Here is an 18462-nt window from a genome sequence, read left to right as displayed (position 1 = left end):
CCTGTTATGATTTCAATATAAAATAGGTTTTGTTAGGGTATATTGGAATTACTTACTTGATTCAACAGTGTTTTTCACAATTTACATAGCCGCTGTTATGGAAAAAGCAGGCCAACATTCCCTGAAATTATGTCTTTAAAGAGCAGTTACACCAGTAGTTAATTGTGGCAGGAATAAAGACTCACAGAAACAGTTTAACATAGTTTTATTTTAAGTATAATAGCGCACTATTTACAAAGTTATGTTAATAAACAACACTTGGGTAAAGATTGCAGAAATCCAAAATGCCAAATCATGAAAATTTGGTTTATATATATATACACACACACACACACATACAAATCAGTAATTTAAACAACTTTGGTTTTTACTGGAGGGAAGGTAGTATTAAGTGACGTTAAGAAATTAACTAACCCACTTTTAACTGGTGCCCAAAAGAAACCCAAAGCAGAGCCTTTGCATACAGCAGTATGATTAACAGACAAGTACTGGGCACTGAATTTTTTGGGTAATATTTTATTAAAGGAATTTGACTTCACAACAGTGGCTGCTAAATTCCAGTTTGCTGACAATTGATTATAAAGCTATATTAAGAGTAAGGCAAAACAGAATTTCAAAGCCTGCTACTTCGTGGAGTTGCTATAAACTACTAGAGGGTATCAGTAACTAGAGGTGTGTAGATGAGAAGCCCCATGCATAAATGCTAGGGAAGTTCTGGATTGCCTCTTATTACTGATTCATACTATCTCCCACACCTTACTTGGGCTATTTTGATTAGTCCTTTGGTTAAGCCTCCCCCATTAATCTATATGGATTTCAACTCTCTAGGAATACCCTTGTTGAGATACCACATTCCAAAACCATACACCTTTAAAAAATTAAAGCAATACTAATTAGGTCCTTACAAAGCAGATACAAACTTATGGTCCTTAACATTTACACATGTGAATATCCCACTGCCTTCTGTAAGAGGGCAGCTTGGGTTAGCTGAGGCGTTCAATCCTGCAGTCCTCACATGGGGCCTAATCATGTGAGTGTAGGCTCAGACCCTTCCCCCTCCCCAAAGTTAATTCCGAGGTTCCTATATCAACCTGCATCATGGCCCTGGCTGTCTAAAGGAGAACACTGCTTTCTTACTAGTTACAATGGGTGAACCCTCAAAGTACAGCTGTTAAAAGCGCAGGCAAGGCCTCACAGACTACACAAGCATGAAGAAATTATTCTAATTAGATTTTAATAAATTTTTATATGTAAAACTTTAATACGCTCAGCACCTGCATTTACTTATTCCCTGTTTGAAAGAGCCTGAGATTGGTTTCAGACTGAATTTGACTGAGGGGTAAGTAATTTTTAATCAAGACTACAAAGAGGCAAAAAACCCAGACTAAAATATCAGTAATCAAAGCACACCACACAACTACCATATATACAAGGAGCCTATTTAGTATGGGGGGGGGGGGGGATGGGACGGGCCATGGGTACCCATTAAAAAAAGCATGAGAATCAAGGTTTTGTTTATGCAGGTTTTTTCAGTGTGGTAAGTGCCTCTGTGTTCGATAATACATACATTGAAAGTGGAAAGAGGAACATTTGTACAACATCCACTTCCTTTTCATACCATTTAGACATTAACATATTTTGCCCATGCAAACACAAAACCCCACCAATCTAAATGTAATTACAACCTATATCATATTAAACTTCATAGTAGTGACAGTGGATTTTTTTTAATATTTGAGGGGAGAGAGGGTGAGTCAGGAGAGAACAGTGTGGCATGTTTCATGCAATACCAATTTGTTTAAGTTATCACAAAGGTCTGTTCCAGTAGCATAGTGCTAGTATCATTTGGTCACAGACCTAGCCCAGTTTCAAAGCGATGACTGATGTTTTTTGAAAAGGGTACCACTAATAGTGACACTATAAAGAAATTGTGTGGTCGATAAACAGTGCTTTTTTATGCTCTCACCCTCCCCCACTCACCACCACACACACACACACTCCAGGAAAAAACCTCTCTTTCTTGAATGGAACTACCGCAGCTGTGACTATAAAATTACATGTAAATCATTTTAGCATTTTTTTTTTCCAAACGTGCAAAACAGCTAAGTTCCTGATTTTCTTCTCTTTGACTAGCGCACCATCAAAGGCCACGGTGTATAAACAAACGTATTTCTTTTCACATATCACCATCTCTGTAGCAGATTCTATCACTCTCACCAGTTAGTTACCCTGGAAAATTACAAAACAAAACTATTATTCAAGAATGTTTTGATTAACATCACCCACATCCACCTACACTTTGTGCTGCAAAACTACATTCAAACTTTACAATTTTTTTAAAATGTAGACAAATTCTCTCATAAAAGCAAGAGTGGCTAGTATTGGCTTGAGCAAGGTACAGTAAAAACTGTTGTATAATTTCTCTACACAGCTTTGGCACCATATCTCAGTTTTGATGTTAAAACCCGTTACTCTAGGAGGTGATTTTTAAAGGGTACAAATAGCAGGTGCCTAACTGACCTATGTGTTTTTAAAAGTCTTCACACAGTATCTGTACAAATATAGATATGGTGTGAAGAATTTTGATAAAACAGGGCCCAGGAAAACATTGAATAATTCATTTAAAATTGTCAAAGCAGAATTCACCTTCAGAAGTGAAAGGTTGTTGCACTGACCCCATTTTGCTGTCTGACTTTATTGACATTTAAAAAAATGTAGATGACACAGTACAATGATCTGCTTGTGTTAATCACTGCTGAGGGAAAAAGAGTTTTGATTTCCAAAGTAGAAGCTATAGACACTTCCTCTGAAAGAGCCTTCCCCCACAGTCTTTATTACAGTTATACCAAATGACTAACATATTTTATCACTCTGGATGCTGGTAAAGTTAGTTATTCACTGTATCATATGAGCACACACATTCCTATTGGTTTAGAAAGCAGTCCTTATGTGTACTCAGATGAATCACAACAGCTTAACCATGAGTTACATAAATTCGGCAGTACACTGTACTTACTTACAAACTGGAATATTAAATTATCAATAAATTAGCATCAGCCAATAATCTACTGGCTGCCTCTAGTTCCATTTGTGCTCTCCACAAGTGGCACAAGATAAAATTGGTTGGAACACCCCCGACCCTCTAAAAATTTAGAGTTCTCAGGGTCTGGCAGTTTCCTTGAACTGGCATTCTCAGTCTCCAGGGGCAGTGAAAGTAGAGTTAGTGTCTTCTAGCATGTATGTGGATGGCATGTGAGAACAGGAAATATGACATACTAGTGGGAAGGAGAAATACAAGGAGAAAAATAGGTAGTCTACATGTAAGATTAGAACACAGACCATTAAAACAATAACTGAAAAGGGTGACAAACCCACAAAGCCAAGGAAATTCTCTACTGGACGAAGTCAAACAGTGCAGAGACACTATGGAATGTCTGGTTTGCTATTACAAGTTTCTACAACAACGGGTGAGCATACATACTCAGGGTAGTATTTAATTGTGGAGCTCCTCCTCTAGTAGGAGTGTGTATTTCTTTCTTAAAGTGTTTGGTGGCGGCCTTAGCTCAAAATTTCTTTGCTAAAATGTGCACCTCATAAAACTAAACCAAAAAAAAAAAAGCTATTACCTGTATTAAAGCAATTTTGTCATTCTACAAGCAAGTTCACATTGTAACACAGCTATTCTCAAATTGCTACCATGACCACACTGGGTAAAGTTGCTAGATTCACCAGTGTGTAGTCATTAAGATATCCGTGTGCAACTAATGTATTGGGAGAACTGTAGCAATACCAGTCAAAGCAGATAAAATATATAGCCACCAGACTAGCTTAGTATTTAAAGTTAAATACTGTAACTATTTCAAAGCTAGTTTTTCAAATATATACATCAGTGAACAGAAAACTAAATGCACCATTAAATATTAATGTGAAATATTTTTTTAAAAATTATAATTGGTCAAAAGGCAGACATGAATATATTTTTTTAGTTTGACAAAGTTAGTTTGATTATTACAATTATTACAATTGCTAGAGATTTTAAAATGACTTTAATAATTTTTTATTTAACTTCTTGGACATCATGCTGTTTGGATAGTCCATAGTAACCTTTCTGGATCTAATATACTATTAAAAGTGATTGTTTTCATTTTAAGCATTCTCCTGTTTTGCTGGAAACCCAAAGTAGTTTTTCATTTCACTTTGTATATTCTTGAAAAAATATTCTGTTTTTAAAAAAGAAAAATCTTCAAAGCCTAAAAGTTGGGCCCACACTACTTGACAATGTCCCTTCAAATATAATCAGCAAAAGAGAGGAAAGTGTGTGTGTGTGTGTGTGTGTGTGTGTGTGTGTGTGTGTGTGTGTGTGTGTGTGTGTGTGTGTGTGTGTGTGTGTGTGTGTGTGTGTGTGTGTGTGTCTTCTTTTTGGTGCATTATAGTCCATAAAGGAGACTGAAAGGTCTACACACACGCTTTCCCTCACAACCAGAGGAAACAAGTAAGAAGTCTGCTTGTTTTTTACATTATAAATGCTGTTCTTGGTTACCCTCTTTTTACTGGAAGACTCCATAGATGATAGGAGTGTTAGGAAGCTTATGACATCACAAAGTGGTAACAAAACACACTTTCCCTTTCAGAGTAACAGCCGTGTTAGTCTTATTCGCAAAAAGAAAAGGAGTACTTGTGGCACCTTAGAGACTAACCAATTTATTTGAGCATAAGCTTTTGTGAGCTACAGCTCACTTCATCGGATGCATCCGATGAAGTGAGCTGTAGCTCACAAAAGCTTATGCTCAAATAAATTGGTTAGTCTCTAAGGTGCCACAAGTACTCCTTTTCTTTTTCCCTTTCAGTTAATCAGGTAACACCTATTTAATTCACACACCTACCAACTGGTGGGGGGTCAAGGGAGCTCTTTTTTGTTCATGATTCAATACCTCTAGCCCTTTTGGTAAGAGAGGTTCCAGTTTGCATCTCTGATTGTTACAAAGGAAACCTACAACTGAACAAAGATGATAATACTTGACATTTCTGCTTTTTCCAAAATAAAAAATAGCAGAAATAATCCAATATTTAAACAATCCTACACACCTTTCACAGTCCTTCTTTATATCATAAAAAAAGGATACAAACACATCTGTCTTCAGGTCACCTCTAACATTCCAGTACAATGCAATATAACTTAAAGATTGCACCTTCCATGCAATCTGTATCCTATGCTGTATCATATATTAGCAGCATCCTCGGTTCAGGTGATTTTTAATTTCAAAATCCCAGAGTAAATGTTAATTAATTGATCAAAATCTACAGCGGCAGGTAACATTTGACTCACCATCATTCTAACATCACTCCTTTTGCATCTTTAAAAGTCAAGCAGAGGATTAGTAATTAACCAAGCAAATAATCAGAAATGTTACAAGATTAGCATTCTGATTAGTTTTAAAATAGGTGTTGAGACATCACTACTTCCCAGTATGCCAACTAGTGAATTTCTGAACAGCCTAAGGAAGACAGGTTTCAGGGCCGCCCTTCTTCCACTGTAAATATCCCCCACACCAGGCATTAACAGTGTTTCCTTCCCATATAGTTTTACACCACCACCACGGGTCTTCCCAAACCCAAGAGACCACAGAGAAGAGGAGTGAGATTTTGCCTTACCCCACTGTGAAAGTCCCTTATCCCACTTGACTGCACCGCATAAAGAAGACTGGCTCAACAACAGCCTTACAGAGGAGCGCCCCTTTTCCTCAATAAGAGGTGTATTTTTGAAAAGCAGACAGGAATATTGTTCCAACTGTGAAGCTACTTTTGTTCTAAAGCAGTCAGCAATCAATGGCTAGCAGGTGTAGACAGTACACAACACTCCCTTATGCCCATAGTTGCAAGGCATCAAACATCGGTGATACATCAAACTTTTAGTGGCTTAGGGAGCTGGATAATTTGAGACACCTTACCCAAAGCAACAGCACTCAGTGCTAAGCTAAATTTTGACCTCTCTCTAAAAGGCTTTGTATAATCCCTTAAGTAAAAACATAAGATTTTGATTACCACCTACCATTAAGTGGTTCTTCTACAGATTTCTGTAAAATATTTAAAAATATTTATATACATATATATGTATATATTAAAAAATCCTTCATGTCTATTTTTGGCTCCCCACAGTTAAATTACTCTAATTGACATATACAGTAAGTAGTGATTCTACAAAAATGAAAGAAGCTGAAGATTAGTAACTACGGCTATGAAAAACAAATCCATCAATAATTGCACTCTCTTCATGTTATCTCCAACCGCATCAGGAATCTAATTTTCCTAGTGAAATGTGTAGAGGTGGAAAGAGATACACAAGACACACTACTTGTAAGTGAAGCAGCAACGGCTTTTCTCCGCAATCTGATCACTGGTGCAGGAAGCAAACAGCACCAAGATTAAAAAGCATGAGTTAATAGCTCGACAGAAGACATCCCAAATATTTATGCATTTTATCTGGTAGGGAACTAAGCAGAGGCAGAGTAATATGGACAAACAAGAAACTTGATAGATTTTAAAAGGAAATTGATTAAGGTTGACAGTCTCAAATACACGCCCTTTTCCCCTGGGCCTCAAGAAAGTGTCAAGAGTTATTTTAGAAATATGCCCCTAATAAAAATAAATTACAGGTCTCTGAGTGCAAGGTTACCATAGCCCTTCGGTTATAAAGAATTAAAAAAAACCTTTTAATTTTAAAGGGAACTGTACATCTTTTTATAAACCCCTTTAACCCACAGCAATATGTGTTGAATTTCTCTTGATGGAGGCAGGCAACCCTAAACCTGATTTTCAGACCAGAATTTCATTGGGCCTCTAGACTCCTGTGTACTTTACTGCACCCACAAAACAATCTGTCTCTCTCTCTCTCTCTCTCTTTGGAATCATCCAGTGGGCCAAATGCTGGGGTACCTAGCCACAAGTCCATCCAGTAATTAGACATCCAAAATTATAGGGATTCTGATTGCAGTTGTAAAAAGGGCCAGTTTGCATTTGATTACCCTTTGGAAAACAGGGTAACCACAATTTTAGGAAGCAATTGCACCTAGTATATTTTTTAAAAAAAAGGGCAGGCTGCAAAACCAGGATTACCTTCCTTAGAAAGATTAAAAAACATACACTTATTCTGCATGACCTAAAGATAACAGCCACTCTGCTTTCAGATGGCCTCTTCAATATTAGGGGCATTGTAAAGAAAATTATAAAGGGTATAACATTTGTGTACCTGGGAACCCAAAAAAGTGTTAGACCTTCAGTGTGAAAGAGACTGAGAAAGAAAAAAAAAATTTGGGCGTGTGTGTGGGGGAATAATTTATTAAAGACAGACTGAAATCTTGTTTATTAAATGTTTACACATCTATTAGTGCCAACAAAAGGTGCACTGTCAACTGAAGGTATCCAATCGGCCACACAAAATATGCAGCATGGTCAGTAGAACAGCAAGCTTCCTTACACAGCCTGACCACCCAATGGCCCTTCCAACTCGAATTGGATAGGGTAGCTCTGTTTCCATGTCCATTCAAATCCTTGGCCTGTCAGAAAAGTTAGCCAGCAAGGGGACCAATACAGAGATCTGGAAGTACATAATCAGGAACTGGACTAAGGCCACCAATTCAATTAACACAGACTACTGGACAGCTACCATATAGCAGTGACTTTTGCTTGCTACCAACCTGGTCTGAATTCAAACTAGTGGTGAAAGGCTCAGTATCTCATTACCATTCCTCATCTAATCACCCCAAATTTATTATTTTTAAGCTTACCCTTGGAAGTTGATCTTTCTTGCAGGAACCTAAAAATATTACAGAACATAAAAATGAGCACATTATTAGCTATACAAAAGAATTCAACTTTTAACTGCAGAAAAAGACAAAAGTTGGAGGAAAGCAACAACCGTCAGAAGGAATCACATCCTTGGTTATTTATCCCAAACTACTTTGTGCAATCTATAAATTCTAGGAGACTGCATCACTCTTCTGTAGAGGGGATAAATGTTCCAAGCACAAGTGCTCCATGTATTAATTCAGCTAAAGCACTTCCAGATCTATGAATGAAAAACATTACACAAGAGCATTATTATTGTTACTATGGCACTCTTGTGTTGGGTGGGTTGGGAGCTATTGTTTCAACAAGGATACATTTGCTAGGCCAGCTCACTGCATAAAAATCTACCACATGAATACTGATCTTGTAATGGGATTTCACTGTAATAACATCTACTTCCTATCTCCCAAAATCATATCTAATAAGACTGTAGCAGCATAATCTCATAATATAAAAACCACAAAAGTGAAGCTAAATAGTTTAGATCATTAGCATGTTGTACCAAAAACCAAACTCTGCCCTGAGGTACGCACAGTGCCCATCAAAATCGATGGAAGTCGTGTTCGCGTTACTCTGTTGCCTATTCTGGTCTCTCTCAGTTCACCCCCTCAGGTGTCAAGCTCCATGCCTTTACACCTCCTGGGATGGAATTCTCTGATTCTCCTATTATTAGGCCAGGTCCAGAGTAGTATGAACCATGATAATATGGTTTTTGATACAGGTGACCAGATCAAACCATTGTTTAATCTTAGCAGCACAGTATACTATAAGAGTCAAAGAATTTTAACACAACAAAGGGGCTACATGTATTTCTGTTTTACCCTAATCCCCACCACCCTATGTTAATAGGCCAGGCATGTTTGCTTCTTCAGACCATCATGCAGAATGTCTGTCTCAGTCAGTGTTCTCTCAGCAAACAGCTGCCTGGCAATAGCCTCCCCCTCTAGAGAATAACTTTTTACAGTTTAGTGTCCTTTTGAACCATTCTGGCTTCTAGCCTGAGCAAATTTGTAACTTTGGCTGGAGCCTTGAAGTAGTATCTTCCTAGTTCACAGCTCAGGCAATGTCACTTAATAACCTCCACCTTGCTTATGGGGAAGTGGTTTATCTAGAGTCAAACTGTGTTGCCTTCCTTCTAGTTTCCTAACAGCCTTGCTATTAAACTAAATCACCATCTGAATACAATAAACAGTTCAATAATCACATATAGCCATACAGTATCTATCCCAATAACCAAGTCACATACAAATTAAAGAACATATTACAGATCAGCCCCACAACTTCCAGTCTGCACATATCCAGAAACAGAATTTGTCCCATAACAACATCTGATACATAGGAATAAAAATTTTCTCCCCCAAACTAATCCCTCACACCTACCTCAATTCTCCTTCTGCATTTAAGTTTCCCTCCTGCCTGGGTCATTTTACCTACTCACTTTTTGGTCGCCCCCTTGGGTCCACTTCTTAAAGTAGCTTGTTTTTTACATGTAATTTATTGTATATTCCAAAAGCACATCATTAGATTTTATACTTTTCTGATTACTTTATTCTGATGCCAGTACTGAATGAGGAGACCAGTTCATGCAATGAGACTGAAATACAAATCAAGCTATGTTAATAAGACCCATTCTAGAGTTATCTTGCTGGCCAGAGACCTTCCCGGAACTTTGGCTTTGAAAAAGCGTAAGTGGGCCACATTGTTCACTCCAGGAGTTCCCCTCACAAAGTATCTACCAGATGTTCTACCCACTCATCATTTAAAAGGGTTTTTGGGGACAAGAGTTCACATGAGGGAGGGGAATATGTCATAGATCAGTGAAGAAAAGGAAACTGGTGCCTGGAGTTAAGAGACCTGTATTTTTTTTTAAAAAAACAACAACATAAGTTATCAGATCACATGCTATTTTAAAATACAATTATATTCACCTCCAAAAAAAAAAATGAATTCAGGGAACAGTTCTTCTGAATATTCAGATTAAAACACCAGAAAAAATGTAATAAAAAATACTAGGTGCTACTTACCCAAAGCAATCATATAAATTAGGCCAACAACTGCCATAAGAGCCATAATGGCTAACCCAGCAATCACGACAGCACCATTTTTCGGAGGGCATGCTGTTGAAAACAAATTAAACATTTATATTATTTTAAGCAGGTAAAGGAACATATAAAATGTATTTCAGAGTAGCAGCCATGTTAGTCTGTATCCGCAAAAAGAAAAGGAGTACTTGTGGCACCTTAGAGACTAACAAATTTATTTGAGCATAAGCTTTCATGAGCTACAGCTCACTTCATCGGATGCATCCGATGAAGTGAGCTGTAGCTCACGAAAGTTTATGCTCAAATAAATTTGTTAGTCTCTAAGGTGCCACAAGTACTCCTTTTCTTTATATAAGATGTAATTTCTCATTGAAATTTTTCTGTTCATAGCATGAGCGTTCATTTTCAGCTAGTAAGGGACAATAGCCTAATTTATCCGTTTTAACAATATGCAGAAAAAAAATCCTTGCAATTTTTGAAATGTCATTTAACATATAAAATTATAGTAATCTGTTGCATTCTAAGGGCATTTTTAATTATTCAGTGTTTTTCTCCTTTACAGTAGAACTTCTACTCCCTACTCCTTTACAATATTGCGCAAATTTAATAAAAAATAATTTTGGTGAGAGACATACTTAAGTACATAGTAAATGTTTTGGGCCAAATTCTGCTCTCCATTACATAAGTCTAAATCTGGAGTGGCTCCAAAATATCCCCCAGATTCTCCAAATATACATCGATAGAGCTGAGAAGATAAGTTGGCTGTTAAAATCTAACCCAGTCCCCCACCAAAATGCCCACTCACCCTGGCCCCAATAAGAAAAGAACTTTAGTTTAACTTCAGCAGGGGCTACTCTAATCTGCTCAGAGTTAGGCATAGGCTTAGACTCAAGGCCTCTAATTTCTACTGAAATATTTAAATGTTGAATTTTTAAAAGATGTTGAACATAACATTCGGAAATATACACAAAGTCTGTCTTATGCTGTAAATGGGTACTGTGAAAGGGACACAGTTTGGGAAAATATCACTTCTGTTTGAAAATGTTGCACCTACTATAATAAAAACATCACCTAAGACTACGATAAATGAAAAAGATCAGCAAAAAAGTTACCAGGTTATTTAACTGTTGCATGACAGCATTTAGGCCATGATCCTGCAAACACTTACTTAAATGCTTAACTTCATGTATTTGTGTAAGTGTTGGAAAGATCAGGATCATAGTGTAGTCAGATTGACTCTTTCACCTCTATAGTCCGTTTTTCCTTTGCTAAAAGACCCTTTGAAAAACAGAGCAACAGAAAACCCTTATTTTTCCTCAAAGGAGTTTTTTGTTTGTGATATTTTTAAAATCAAGACAGTATTTAAAGGATGCTCTATCAGAAGCAGGATTTTTTTAAAATTAGGCAATTAAAAAAATCCAAGTTAACATAGCTTTAAGAACCTGTTTTCAAAAATTATTTGTAAACAGTTTTTGAGGCCAGTGCAAAGACAGTATTTTTTTCCTTTTTAAAGAAGATCAGTTATTGAAAACTCTCCATAACTTTTCTTTCCAACCCCCAAACACCATTTAAAAATAGTTACACCCTGTTCACACTGGCCAAAACAGCAAAGCTACTTGACACCATTTTCAAGATAAGTTTTTGAAACCTTTTCTTAACATGGTGCATTTAGTAGAACAGAGACATAATTCTCTCAAGTCAAATTCACATTTATGCTTTCTAGGATAAGTCACTTCAAGACATCTACAAGAGAAAGTATTCTGTATGAACACAGTTCAGTGTTCTACCATTATTAGAGTCCTGCGTGGATACAAAATTTGTATCTGCATCTGATCCGGGAGCTGCAAAAATGGTCCACTGATAAAAAGCAGGTATCTGCGGATTTGCAGGGCTCTAACCATTATTCGCAAACACACTGCCAAGCTTGGCCAGCCCTAAATTTGTCCTCTCTTTCTTCTGAGATTACTTTGCTCTGTGTTTTACTCTTGAAGAAAAAAAAGCTTCCTTTTTTTGCCAGCCCACGAGAAAATAAAAAACAAATTTTAATCAGTACTGTATCAGAACACTGCAGGCATTCTTCCAAGTTTACTATTTAATGCATTCGCATTCTTGCTGAAGCTCTTGTGATTCATTTGCCTCAACGATACTGTTAAAACATACACAGCAAAAGCAAAGGTTTGACAATACACTCTACTGATTTATTCATTTAAACATCAGAAATGGATTCTGCCTCTGTGCATGTGTTCTTTTTAAGATTGTTGAACACAATCAAAACAACACACTAATGAGGGTCAATGCTGGTTGTAGGTGACTCTTTAGGGTATGCAGTACTGCAAAATAAGTAGTAAATTAAAGCAATCCTTTTTAAACCAAATTGCTAAAATTAAGTATATTTTCTTTTAAAAGAAGGTATATTGCTTACCTGTCATGCACAGGGCAAAGCCGATGACAGCAATCAAATAACCAAGTGATTCCAGAACTACCACAAGAACTACCGCAAACCGTGGTAGATTATTCTTAAAAACTGGAGGGAAAAAGCCAAATATTTTACTGTAGCTTTTGAAAGGACAACAAAAGAAAACATGTGAGGTTTGTGATCCAAACTGGACTAGGAACCAGAATCTTCTGAATACTAGTCCTGGCCAGCTTGTGTGATGACTAAAGAAATCCTGAGACAAACAGCTAGGCCTTTCCCTTAAAGGACAAGGGACATAATAAAAGCAAACAACATAAGTGGAAAAGTAAACTAAAAATCCCTGCAGGTTGTGATTCAATCCAATCCTATGACCCTGGATGAGGAGTCTGAGCTACCCAAAGACATTCTACCCCCAACTCCATCTCCCAAGCAGACAATTCACAGTTCTTTTCTTGATCACCTAAGCCAGGTGATCTCAGGTTATTCCCTTGTTCACAGGACATTAGGAAGACCAGGACCGCAGCACACTGTCATAGTGCCTATTTATGAATGACAAACATGTAGTTTATGAGTAAAAAAAAAAAAATTGTGTTTCTAATATTAGACTGAGAAGCTTTTAATGAGACAGTAAATAAATGAATCCTCACCTATCTTAAGCAGAAAGTACTGAAGTGGCACTAAAATCACAGCAGGGAGTACAATTAAGCCAAGTCCAGCTTGATTCTTTGGCCCAAACCCATCTGTAAACAGTTGTACAAATTAGTAAAACAGAAAATCATGGCTGACATTAAGCACATGCAAAGCAAGTAACCTCTTGGGATCCTCACACTTTTAGGGGTCTGGAAATCCCAAGCAAGCTCTGCAACTCACTTCCTGACCTTTGATCTCTTCAAGCAGTAGGACAGGGGGAAGAAATCAGTTTTTGGCCTAATTCTCCCCTTCCGCAGTTTGGAGCTCTACAAATCACAAGGCTGCCCTGGAGCAAATCCAAATGGAGTAATACATTTTAAATAAACACCCAGTAATTATATAACCCATTGAACCCTGGTGAAGATTTTGTACTCTTTTCTTTCACCTGGCCATGTTCAACCTGGAGGTTTGGACTTCTGCTGGGACTGTAAATGTTTGTTCTGTACATAAGGGAGTCTTTGCCCGAACTTGTTTAAATACCAGGTTCTGGAGAAAATAACATTCCTGGATGGGATATTCCGAGCCCAAGGTATAGGAGTTTTGTTTAATATACTGTGTTGTTTACAGTGATAAGGTTTGGTTCAGTTCTTTTCTCAGTCCTGTTCATTCCTCCTTAAAGAAAGTTTTCATTGCCTATATCTTGTATATTTAATACTATCTTGTCTCCCGATTCTTCCTTCTATGATAGTGGATTCTCTTGGTAGTGAGATACACTGAGGTTTCGGAGTACTCCACACTCAGATCCTATTGAACTTCACTTAGATTAAAGACATTCTTCTATTCTGGTAAAGTTTGTGGCCCGGCCCAGTCAAGTACTGGACCAGACCAGTTATGAGTTAGTCTCATAAGAGGAGGAAAGAGAATCTCTTCTAAGCCAGCTCCATATATATTACCACATATGGGGCCAGATCCTCAGCTTCATCAATTTACAACAGCTCAGGATCTGATTCATTGTGTTGGATACTGATATTAATATGTTTTGATATTGCTTTGTGCAGATTTGCATGTTGAACAGAGGTCTTCAGAAGGATACCTTGTGAATTTGATTGCAAATATGGACAAAGATTAAACTACTTTTTGAGCCCCAGCTTATAAAAACTGAACTCCAGATATGAAATTTAAGCAAGCACCTCTTATGAGCTCAGAATTACCCATTAAGAAATCAAAATAGAAAGAGTACACATTTGAAATGGCATCATTACCAAGAATCAATAACCCCAAACTAAGTGTTGCTTTTATGTTTACTAGATTTGTTACTTAAAAAAAAAAAATCCAGTAAATAATAATACATTAACACTATACAATCTATACCACGTCAACACATTTTAACAGATTTTTACATGTCTTTGGACTCAATCCTGCAGCTGCTCTGCATTCAGAAATCCCTCTGACATCAATTGGAATTCTTGGTGAGCGTGGAACAGGAGTTAAAAAGCCCTTTAATTAAGTCTTTTAATCTGCATATGAAATTGATTCTCTTTCTTTTTGCAGTTTAAAAATAAAAAGATTATTTTAAACAGAGGCAAGCCTCTACAGTATGTTTAAAGAATTAGAAATACTCTTATCCAATATTTCATATTTTCTTTTTATTTTATGGAAGCTGAGCTGATTCTACCTGATTATACAGCTAAGGACTCAATCCAGAAACCACTTATCCATAATGTGTAACTTTAATCAGACAAGTAGTCTTATGTGACAATTACCCCTGACTTTAATGAATAACTTTATTCACATGCACCAGTGTTTGCAAAATCCAGGCTTCAGTCAGCACTTTGTAGCTGTGGAAGTTATACAAGCAATTTTTTCCTCCAGGATCTACATGGTCGCACTCAAATTTGGCATTCTTCTCTCATGAGACATATGGAGTTTGCTTTTACATTAATGGGAAAGACACACTAATAGCCTGAATTTACACAACTAAAGTCAATAGGAGGGCTATCATTGACTTTAATGGGAGTTCTGATTGGCTCAGTTCTTAAATTATGAATATTTTGACTGCACCCTCCAAGGAAACTTACTCTGCAGCTGATGGAATAACACTGCTTTACCCTGATCAGCCCTTGCTTCTGGATAGCACCGGGCACGTCAAGTAAATTGCCTTGCTCTGTCTCCCTGTATGTGTGCACAGACAGCGATACAAAAACAGAAATCCATTAATTTCTCAACTGCCTTTCTCTCTAACCAAATTGAATACTGCAGTGCAAACACATATGGGTTACACAAGCAGAAGTCTTGGATTGTTGTTAGTTCTTTTGTTTTTTGGGGGAATTCTGTAACACGGGAAAAAGAGCAGAGCGTGCAACCAGAAAGGACGACATTGTGGGAAGAAGAGAGAACATTCTTCAGAGTGCAGCCTCTACTGCTGATTTCAACACCTGGTAACTAGAGCAAAAACTGCCATGCACGCAGGTCGTAAAAAATGTACTACTTGGGAATATTTTCACAAAATTCCTGTACCTCTGGATTAAAAAAAAAAAAAAGAACACATGCCAAATGCAAACAATACAACAAAAAGATGTAAGGCCTGGTTGCCAGAATGAAACATTATGAGAAAAAATCCTCAGAAAGCAAAGACTTTGAAGATGATGATGTAAACATGTCTGAACCATCAGGATCAAATGGTTAATAAACTTATTTTTCCACCATTCTATGGACTGCCTATGATATCTTACTATGCTAGTGAACGATAACTTAAATTACTGTCATAAATTTGTGTTTTGGGTGGATTACTTATGAATTTCAAAATGTTTATGTTTAAAATATAATTGATGTTAGTTGTGGGAGTATTTATCAATTAAATTTTTACTGTTACCACTGCACTTTTGAAATATTTTTTTATTGCTCAAAATAATCAAATATACTAGGCGACGATTTTCTGTTTAAAAGTAGTTTTATCAGGCATTTATTAATTTTAACATTTAATTTTTTTTTCAAGCTGTTTGAGATAAGCATTTAAATAGATATAGATAATCCTTATAACTTATTTTTACTATACAACTGCATTTACAATCTTCTTCTATTTTTTAAGCAGGGCCCTGAATAACAGGGAGTGAGAGTGACTTTTTTTTTTACCATTTTATTTCAGGATCCAACTTATACAAAGGGGTTAAAGAACATCCATCATCTGAATGTCTACAACTTCACAGCCATCTGCTGGTAGCACCAGCAGTGCTGCAACTAAACATACATCAGACTATAAATTACCTATATTAAGAAAAAAAAAAACCAAAAAAACGCCTTCTCTTCATCATCCAGTAAACATCATGGATGAGTTTGTAATCAGGACCAGCTACTTCCATCAAGACTTCATCGATGAAAAGACTGCTCAGTTCATTTTTGCAACAAATTCTCCCTTTTGTCTTGTTAAGAATAACCATTTCAATGACATGGTTCGATGATTACGATGAGGTTCCACTCAGCAGAGCAGACATTACTGAAAGGTTGCTGGATACAGTGTATGAGAAGGAAACTGAACAGCGTGCAAAAACATTGACAAGAAATTATTTAATCTGGGTCTTGATAGAGGAAGCAATGTATACACTGATCCAATAATATGTGCTCGTGTGGCAACAAAAGATGGGGATGTCTACCTTATAGAAACAACTGGTACCGCCGAGTACTTAAAAGTAGCAGCAGCAAAAGCTATAACAAACTGAACAAAAATTCAAGTGTCAAGTGCATAGCTTTTCATAGACAATGCTGCAAATGTAGCACAAATGAGAAGAAATCTAGAAGAAGATAATGAAGGGAACATGAAACTTATAATGTATGGGTGCATTGCTCAATTGATGCATCTTCTATCTAGCCAAAGACGTAAGGACAATTCCAGCATAAAGGAAAATGTTGCTGAAATTGCAAAATACTTCCGTAACAAGCACGTAAACAAGCTTCACTGAAGAGAGAAAGAGAGCCAAACTAATTCTCCCCCAAGACGTACAACAGAATTCACTGGTTGACTTTTTTGAGCTATTTATCAAGAACTGGCCTATTCTGATGACAATTTATGAAGAAAATCATGACAAAATAGATGGAACTATCACAGTCAAATCAGCCAACATAGGATTAAAGAAAAATGTAGAAGATATGCTAGTTCTGTAGCCTTGGACAAACTGCAGAAAGATAGCTGCTGTACTGCTAATGCTGTTGAAATTTGGAAAGTCAAGAGACATGGTAGAAAGAAATACTCAGCAACAAAGTTAAATTTCATGCAGCAAAGAAACAGATGGATCAAGCACTTACTCCACCTCATTTTCTTACCAATATTCTCAATTCAAAAATGAGGAGGGAGTGTTCTAAAAGTTTGAAGGACAGTCGCAGTAACTTAGCCCTGGTCTACACTACAAGTTTAGGTCGAATTTAGCAGCGTTCGATCAATCTAACCCTGCACCCGTCCACATGACGAAGCCATTTTTGTCAACTTAAAGGGCTCTTAAAATCGATTTCTGTACTCCTCCCTGAAAAGGGGATTAGCACTGAAATCGACATCACCGGGTCGAATTTGGGGTAGTGTGGACGCAATTGGACAGTATTGGCCTCCAGGAGCTATCCCAGAGTGCTCCATAGTGACCGCTCTGGACAGCACTTTGAACTCAGATGCACTAGCGATCCTGCCCGAGCCAGGTCGCTGTGTCACATGCACTCTGTGCTGTGTCAGCCTTGGGAGGGGGCATGACTGCTTTGTGAGCAGGAAGGCCATAGATATAGACATTGCATTCGGTAGCTTCTGTAGTTAGAGAAAACATTCCTGTGCATTCGGCAAAGTCTGTGGCAAAAAAAAACCAGAAGCCCTGTGACACACCAAACTATTAATAATACACAACCACACGTTACATAAAGTATAATAGGGACCACGCGAGGGATACATTCAAGTTGGGTTTCTGTAGTTCACCTAACACATGAAAGGTCCCTGGTTTGAAACCGGGCAGAAACAGGTCACTGTTCCTTTTTCTGACTCCCCTCCTGCACTTTTAGCCTTAGAACAGACCGTGCTGTGAAATTTTACTTTGAATTATATCAATTATGAGTTAAATAATATGGAAGCACTAAGTTATAGTCCCGGATTCCTTTCCCTTTCAGCTGCTCTGATAAATTAACATTTTTGTTAGGGGCGGGGGAAAATTTTCAAGAAGACTGTTATAGGGACTAAATGCTATCTAGGACTCTGAAATAATCTTAATGTGGCCCACAGAGTGCAATCCTTCGTTCTGGATTTGTCATTCCACAAGTTGAACTGCTCCTTATTACTGTCCAGGCTTCACGAGTCATGGGCAGGCTGGGGTAGGTGTGACTGCGCCATGCTGCTGGCTGGGAGAGCAGCCTGAGGCAGAAGCCTCCAGCTCGCATGATATTCCAGGCCGGACTGAATCTCCATGAGATGAAACTTAAAGAAGAGAATGACCTGGAGTCACTCCCATTAGGTGCTCTAACAGGAGGATAGCCATATCTGTCCAGGCACCCCTGATCGACCTC

The 18462-nt window shown here is 37.5% G+C and overlaps 1 protein-coding gene across 3 annotated transcripts in view; it reads right to left on the bottom strand.

The window, feature by feature from the left end:
• Positions 1 to 239: 239 nt before the first annotated feature.
• The window catches only part of CD47 (CD47 molecule), a 39076-nt gene continuing 20853 nt past the window's right edge, over positions 240 to 18462 (bottom strand). The window contains exons 5-11 of one of the 3 annotated variants that reach the window (XM_074972892.1): positions 12951 to 13043; positions 12310 to 12411; positions 9870 to 9962; positions 7785 to 7813; positions 6050 to 6074; positions 5327 to 5354; positions 240 to 2229 (exon numbers count right to left, since the gene is read on the bottom strand). In XM_074972892.1, the coding sequence (XP_074828993.1) occupies positions 5329 to 5354; positions 6050 to 6074; positions 7785 to 7813; positions 9870 to 9962; positions 12310 to 12411; positions 12951 to 13043 (368 nt within the window). In that variant the 3' untranslated portion in view covers positions 240 to 2229; positions 5327 to 5328. The remainder of the gene's footprint in view (positions 2230 to 5326; positions 5355 to 6049; positions 6075 to 7784; positions 7814 to 9869; positions 9963 to 12309; positions 12412 to 12950; positions 13044 to 18462) is intronic. The other 2 variants (XM_074972903.1, XM_074972911.1) reach the window with 2 other exon arrangements.

Source organism: Natator depressus, chromosome 1 (genome assembly GCF_965152275.1).
Source record: "Natator depressus isolate rNatDep1 chromosome 1, rNatDep2.hap1, whole genome shotgun sequence".
Taxonomy (NCBI): domain Eukaryota; kingdom Metazoa; phylum Chordata; order Testudines; family Cheloniidae; genus Natator; species Natator depressus.
Note: the sequence above shows the minus strand (reverse complement) of the source record. Positions and strands in the feature narration are given on the sequence as shown.